Source organism: Teleopsis dalmanni, unplaced genomic scaffold (assembly GCF_002237135.1).
Source record: "Teleopsis dalmanni isolate 2A unplaced genomic scaffold, ASM223713v2 unscaffolded_contig_1816, whole genome shotgun sequence".
NCBI lineage: Eukaryota > Metazoa > Arthropoda > Insecta > Diptera > Diopsidae > Teleopsis > Teleopsis dalmanni.
Genome location: NW_024033198.1, coordinates 1 through 8,285, shown reverse-complemented (window position 1 = coordinate 8,285; position 8,285 = coordinate 1). Strand labels below are relative to the sequence as shown.

The following is an 8,285-nucleotide window of genomic DNA, read 5'->3' as shown; positions in this document are numbered from 1 at the left end:
TTTTGACAAATAGCAAATCTTGCACATGTGCACATAATACAAGCAAATTACATTTTGTATAAAAATAAATAATTAATGTTAATTTTTTTTTGCCGGGAGTGACGCGTCTTTATGACGAAAAGAAACTATTTAAAAATTAAACGAATTCGAAAAGCAAAGAAAAGACACGGACAAAAACTTATTTAATGTTAATTTTTTCTTGTCGAGAATGACGCGTCTTTATCACGAAAAGAAACTGTTTAAAAGTTAGATGGATGCGAAAAGCAAAGAAAAGACAAGGACAAAAATTTATTCTTAATTTATTGAAATTTGGCTGACCATACAACACTGTTTCGAGTACTGATAAGCAGGGACGGAAAATAACAGTTATCTTAAAATTTTTTATGGAAAAAAACAGCAACAAAAAGCTGTCTAAACTCTTATTTAAGTAAATAGTTATCATTCTAACAACTTTTATCCTTAATATTATGAATGCTTTTTATATATAAGCGTTTTAAAATAAAAATCAAAAAATAATAATTAAATTTGATTTTTATTATATTCATCAAAAATAATTATTATTATATCCCTTTTATTTTTTCGCGCAGAAATAACTCTTAAAATTTGCTTCTTATTTTAAAACTGACAAATAACTGGTATACTTGCGTTATATAATATAAAAATCAAGAGTATCTGCACGATATTTTTAAAATGAAAATATAAAATGCAATTTTCATACAAGGTAGTTGTTTTTGTAATGCCATAGAAAATGTTTTAAAAGGTTGGTGCAGGTAAAGATTTAGTTCAGTTTTTTGTTTTTTGCTTACTGCATCCTGCTAAAAAATTGAATGCAAGTGATGGATGGCTGGCAAATTTTAAAACACGACACAGTATTCGCCTTCTTAAAATTTGTGGGGAAATTCTTTGAAGCGATACATCAAAAATAACACCATTCATTCATAATTTACCAGCAAAAATTGATAAAATGGACATCTCCATTTCAAAAGAATTTTGACTATTTTATCGTTTTTTAACGGATAAAACATTTGTTACAGTAAACGAAAAGACTGTACTGGGCCGAAAAACAACAAAGGAAGGAATCACATTTTTGTTGTGTACAAATGCAAATGGTTCGCACAAGTTGAATCCGTTGGTAATTGTTAAATCTACAAATCCACGTTCCTTTAAGGGATTTGAAAACTGTTGTAATTGTCACTATTCGTATAAACAAGTTTAAGTAAATCGATATTTTTTAGGATAATAGTAAGTTTTTTGTTTATTCTGTAATTTCGCAATTCATGCAGTTTTTTTATACACAAATCATGTATACATATCACAACATACGAAATCCAAACGTCAAAAATATGATGTCAGTGTTGCCATTTTCATATATTTTTTTATAATTTGATAAAATAACCTATTGGAATACTCCTATTCAAACAAGTCGCAAATTTTAATTTGCAACCAAAGGCATTGTTGTTGATTGACAACTGCACTGCACATAAACCAATTGACATGCAAAAGTCTGATGATGGAATCATTGTAGCAATGCTTCTACCACCTAACGTAACAGCGGTTTTGCAGCCGATGGAGTAAAATCCAATAGGATTGGTCAAGTTAGAATATCGAACTAAATTGTTATGCAACATTGTCGCACAAAAAAACGTTCTGATTGAAATATGATAAAAAAGAAGGATGATGATCAATACGATAATGAAGACGACAGTCCATTGTCTAAATTAATTAAATCAAATAATTGTTAATGTCGAAAGTGAGTGATAATATTGACATCAGTATTGACGATATTTGAAATTGAAACAGGAATCAAATTACGAAGATAACGAACATTTCGAGGTGTCTGATAACGATGGATCAATGACCAAGCAAGATATTCAAAAACAGAAAGTGAGTTTCTCGGAAGCAGTTGAAAGCATCAATACCTTGATAAAATGGTACGGAAACAAAAACGATGCAAATCAGGTGGTAGACCTTGTCAGTATGCGCACGAAACGGGTCGAGCTATTACATAAAAGAAAAAAAACAAACAACTCTCAACTGCTCTTTTAATCCAACCAGTACAAATTAAATTTAAGTTTTCCTTTCGTAACAATGAAATCAAAGTCATTGAATTAAGTTTAGCGAGTAATATCAAAAAAAATTTGTGCTTACTTTTGTATCTTTTTTTTTTTTGATTCTGAATTTTAAAAATCGCTTGGTAAAATTATTAATTCGAAAAAGTTGATTACGCTTGAAACATTTCAGTTAACTTTTTCGAGATTCTACTGTACCACAATAATATACAATTCTAACAAAATCTTATAAATATTTTGTGACATACATTTTGTTAGAATAAGGGTACCCATTTAAACTGATGAATGCCTTATAATCGTTATAATCCTTATAAACGTATAGATTTATCTACTTTGTAAGTTGTCAAACCTTGTATGAAAAATAGTTTACACAATCTTATAAATTTACACGAAAATTTTACCGAATAAATTTATCGCATAAATTTACAAAAACATCTTTGTAAATACTTTTTAGTTTGGACATTTTGCTCAATTTCGGCATATTATTTTATAAGTTATTGATAGCAATTCAGCAAATTGACAAAGTCTACAAAATATTTAGCATTGCAATGATATTGGCTAAACATTTGGTTGAAGAATTGTGTTGTTGAGTATTGCATTTTGTGCTGTCATAAATATTGACAGCTGATTGATAAATTTACAAAAATAATTCACTAATTGCGTTCATATAACTGTGTATTTAAACGTATAAATTTAAATATTTGATAAATTTATGTGCTTAGATTAATACCCTTAATATAATATAGTATATCGATATAGTAATTATACTACAAAAATGTTAAATGCAACAGATTAGCGGCGGAGTTTTGGTCAGAATCACCCAATTGAAATCAAATATATTGGGCAATAATATATTACGTCATCGAAGAAGTAGGCACAATTGGATAAAGTTATCCAAGTTCGTGTTATTATGTTTGAACTTATTTCATTAAAAAATGAAATGAAAATACCAGTCATACAAGCCAAATTTAAAAACTTTTTGTTAAAAAATCCGAATCACTTATTCGGTTAATGCATTTATTATAAAAAATAAAAGTCAGGCGAAGAAGTGTTAAATGTATAAAAAACAATTACATAAGTGAAAACTTTCTGCGGAAAGGAAAAATTAATCTAGAAAAACCTATACTAAATTACAAATTGTAACAACTAACAAGATTCAGTAACTCATATTAAATCATGTGAGTCCGATAGCGAAAGGATACGCGTTAGACATCGAATTAGAATCAAATAAAAACGCGGTGATAACTTTATGGATATCACATTGAGTATGTTAAATAAAAAACTATAAACTATAGAGAGTATATTTCATGATCAAGATTTGACAGCACATATATGTTTTCAACATGAATATGTCTAAGCCACAGAACACATCATGCTTTAGCTTTGTATTGAGAGAAGTTTCCGGAGATTGCATTATCATCTTTTGGTGATGTAAATTGGGTACCAATGTCAGGGGATTTTCAGCCGTTAGACATTTGCTGTGGAGTTACGCAAAGATTCGTGTTGATAGTTTTATGCCGACAATTCTTGAAAATGTATCACAAAAATATTTATTACTAACTGATATCCAATGAAGGACTTTACAACGATGTTGCATTTCCACCTAACGACAAGTCCGTTTAATCGTTTAATCTAATTAATGTTTAATGTAATTATGGTAACTCTGTTATAGCATCTGTTACGAAAGACTTTAATAATATCCAATACTACAGAACAGTTATTATCCAACTGCTACGGGATAATTTGGATTAACATAACCACAATACCTGTGCCATAGTCTAGTTCAAGTTAGTAGAAAATTATGAGGGCAGAGAAGTATCAATAAATGATTATTTACTTTTATTTATGTAACTAATAATAACAATTTTTTTAGTGATATACACTTTTTTTGCAAAGCAGTTTTTTACGAATTACAAGTAAAATCAAATTTACTTTTCTGACTTTTGTAAATAGTTCCTCATTTTTCCTAAACCTTGTCTGAATATACGTGTATATATTGACGCAAAAAGATTTGTTTTGCACAATCAACCGAGGTGACAGCACGTAAAATAGTACTAAATAATACTAAGTCAATTATTTAAGTGCACACATACCTCGATATGAATCAGCCTTTTACACGGCATTTCCCTGTAAAAGCCGATGGAAACCGATGGTAAGTCTGCGAGAAAATAATTTTTGGAAATCTTCAACATTAGAGATGCCATACTCGTACACAACATTATTAAATAATGAAATAAATAAAAATCAACCAAAATTCCAATCAACCTGTTTGGAAACAAATATATAGAGAATACATAAAAATTATGAGTCTGAAGCTAATTCTATTCCTAAACTCCGACAAAAGATATTAAGCTTAACTTTGATAAAAAATTTGGAATAAGGTTATTTGATTAAATTGCTCTATGCGGACACTTGATGAGGGGCTAGAGTCTGCTATATTCAGGCAGCTATCATTAAGAACGTTAATGACTGCACTTCTTATTTGGAGAACAAAGTGAACATTTTTTTCAAAATTATCCAGGCGAAGAACGTAAGAGTAAAGTATCTCAAGAAGTAAACTCAGCTATTAGTTGCTAAAAATATTCCTAAAGCTTTATTTTTAAGATAGCATTTTTTATCAAATTAAAGGAATAAAATTTCTAATGTATAAATGAACCCTTCATATAATATATCACTTTTTAAAAATATGGAATTGAATGGCTTTTCGAATTACATAACTGTTTTAAAAAAAAGTAGCGGGAAATATCACTTTCAAAAAAAGGGATTGTAGTAAACGGACGTAGTACAACACTGGTAGTAAACGTACGTTGTACAACACGGAAGAAGAGCAGCTGTCAGAGAGAAAAGGGCGGCAAGATAGCGTTGGGTGGAAGATTAACAATTAGTGTGTGTTGTATTGTAATGAAATAATAAAGTGATACGAAATAATATAGAACTGTATTTATGTGTAACTAGCGAAGTTACTACATTGGCGACGAGGATAAAGCTAACATGAATGCGGAACAGTTTAATTTGTTGTTGCAAGCTGTGCAAAAATCAAATGACGCTTTGCTTGAGGAGCTTCGGTTGTCGCGGACACAACAACAAATTGATGCGCCTTCTTCAACTACAGAAGCAGTTTCGTCAACATTCAGGAATCTATCTGACTCAATGCTGGAGTTTTGCTATGATCCTGAAAATAATGTTACATTTGAATCATGGTACAAGCGTTATAAATCAGTTTTCGCTATAGAAGCAGCACATCTCACTGAGCTGCTTCTATGGTTCGATTGCTCACTAGTAAATTAAAAAATTTGGATTTCGAGCAATATGCAAACTCAATCTTACCAAAGGAACCCCATGAGCTTACACTCATGCAAACGGTTGCCAAACTCTCGTCTATTTTCGGATATCGCCAATCAAAATTTTCTCAGCGCCAAAAATGTCTTACAATTTCAAAACAGGATTACGAAGACTTTGCTCTGTACGCAGCTCGCGTCAACAAACATTGTGAAAAATTTGACATCGTTAATTGCACTCCCGATGAGTTTAAAGCACAAATCTTTGTTAATGGCTTGAAGAGTTCACACGATTCGTTAATACTTGAGAAACTCCTTGCAAGACTCGACAATGAATCAACACAGTTTGGTGCACTTCAGACACAGGCGCAAAAGGATGCCTTCATGCACTTAACACTTCAAGACCTCACTAATGAAGCTGAACGTATAATCTGTCTGAAGCAAGACAAATACACTGTTGTCCAGCCATCTTCAAGTTCAGAAGTTTTTACAATTCACCATCGATATCAACGCAAAAATGAATCATTACTATCAAATTCTTCAACTAAAGACGAATCTTCGAAACCACCAACGCCATGTTGGTGTTGTGTTCAGCATGTAAAACTATTGGCCACAAAAATGGTTACTGCAATATGAAGCCAATCAAGTTGCGGAAAAAAAATCTCAGCCTGACACATCATGTGTAAAGAAAATTGACGAAACTAACAGAACGCAGCAGCATCGTAGGTATGTCAGACCAAATCTCAATGGATCTACAATTAAACTCCAACTTGATACCGGGTCGGACATAACAATTATTTCCAAATCGAACTGGACCAAACTTGGCCAGCCAATCCTACAAACTACTAATAAAAAAGCTGGCGATGTTTCTGGAAATGTAATTCCTCTTCTTGGCAGCTTTGCTTGTGTTGTGAACCTAAATGGAAGAGAGGAATATGATGTGTGTTATGTCACACCACTTAAGTTGAACGTGTTTGGAATTGATTGGATAACGACATTTGACTTATGGTCAGTGCCTATCAGTTCCTTTTGCAAAGCAATCCAACTAACTAGTTGCGATAAGTTAAACGATGAAATAAAGGCTAGATTTCCGTCTCTCTTTTCTAATGACCTTGGCTGCTGTACGAAGACCCAAGCGACTCTGAGGCTAAAAGAAGGAGCGCGACCCGTTTATCGTAACGCTCGACCAGTTCCATATGCAGCAGCTCCCATAGTTTCGGCAGAACTTGAACGTCTTCAACATCTTGGAGTAATTTCACCAATTGAATACTCACAGTCAGCGGCGCCAATCGTAGTTGTAAGAAAGAAGAATGGAAAAATTCGTATATGTGCCGATTATTCTACAGGTCTAAATGACGGTCTAGAGCCAAATAAATATCCTCTTCCAACGCTTGACCAAATATTCTCCAAACTCGCTAATAAGAAAGTCTTTAGCACAATTGACCTATCAGATGCATTTTTCCAGATTCCAGTGGACCAAGAATCTCAAAAACTGATGGCTATCAATACTCACCTCGGCTTATTTAAAGTACTTAGACTGCAGCAAGGTGTTAAAACAGCCCCTGGCATTTTTCAACAGATTGTTGACACAATGCTTAGCGGAACCAATACCATTGGGTTTATTGATGATATGATCTGTTCGGGAATTAATGAAGAAGACCACAAAATTCAACTGTTTAAAACCTTAGAGCGTATTCAGGATTATGGATTCAAACTTCGCTTCGAGAAATGTAAGTTTGGAGAAACATCTGTCGAGTTCTGCGGACACACGGTAGATCAATATGGTATCAGACCACATCCAGGGAAACTTCGATCAATCCAAGATCTCCCACCACCAACGAATTTGCAACAAACACGAGCATTTTTAGGAGCTGTAAATTATTATGGGAAATTCATTAAAAGTATGAAAAGCCTTCGCGGTGCTTTAGATGAACTTTTAAAAAAAGATAAGAAGTTTGAGTGGAAACAACATCATAATGAAGCATTCAACAAGATTAAAAATGTTTTAGCTTCTGATCTATGTCTCACGCACTTCGATCCAGCAAAGAAAATAATTTTAGCTACTGATGCTTCAGAATACGGTATGGGTGCAGTTCTCATGCATCAATTTAATGACGGAACGCTTCACCCAATTATGCACTACTCAGCTACATTCAATGCAGCGGAGCGGAAGTATCCTCAAATGCACAAGGAAGCTCGAGCTCTCGTGTTTGGATTAAAAAAATGTCACTATTACATTTCTGGTCGTCGCTTTACCATTCATATCGACCACAAGCCACTTCTTGCTATATTCAACCCGAAAAATGGCATCCCGTTGTTTACAGCAGCTCACCTGCAACGTTATGCAACCACTATTCTGTCATACGACTTCTCTATTGAATACATAAATACTGACAGCTTTGGATATGCCGATATTATTTCTCGACTAATCGCAAACCATGTAAAACCTGATGAAGATACCGTCATAGCATCTATACAATTAGAAGAAGACGAGGACCTGAAAATCAATTGTTTTGCGGTAGAAACAGCCACCAAACTTCCAATCACTTTCACTAATATTCAAACAGCAACCAAAGCCTGCCATACTCTCAATAAGGTCACGTTCTACATTCAAAATGACTGCTGGCCTCAAAAGAGAAAACAAATCACAGATAATGAAGTAGCGGCATTTTTCCAGCATCGACATCATCTTACGATCCAACAACAGAGTATTTTCTTTGGTGAGAGAATTGTTATTCCCAAAATTTACCACCAGCAAGTCCTTGAAGATCTCCATAATGGACATCCAGGTGAGTGTCGTATGAAACTTTTTGCTGCTAAGAAGTTTTTTGGCCAAACATTAATCTTGATATCGAACATGTGGTCAAAACTTGTGACACATGCGCTACAGCCTCAAAAAGTCCAATGAAATGTACTCCTCAACAGTGGAAAATTCCTT

The 8,285-nt window shown here is 33.3% G+C and overlaps 1 protein-coding gene and 1 pseudogene across 1 annotated transcript; both read left to right on the top strand.

Annotated features, from left to right (window-relative positions):
- Positions 1-782: 782 nt before the first annotated feature.
- LOC119664357 lies at positions 783-2,065 on the top strand (annotated as a pseudogene).
- A 2,995-nt stretch (positions 2,066-5,060) lies between these two features.
- Positions 5,061-8,136, top strand: LOC119664356 (uncharacterized protein K02A2.6-like; the record flags this gene model as incomplete). The annotated part of the gene is made up of 3 exons (XM_038073870.1): positions 5,061-5,348; positions 5,402-5,924; positions 5,986-8,136. Coding segments are annotated over exons 1-3 (2,962 nt in total), but the record flags the coding sequence as incomplete, so codon positions are not given.
- Positions 8,137-8,285: the final 149 nt, after the last annotated feature.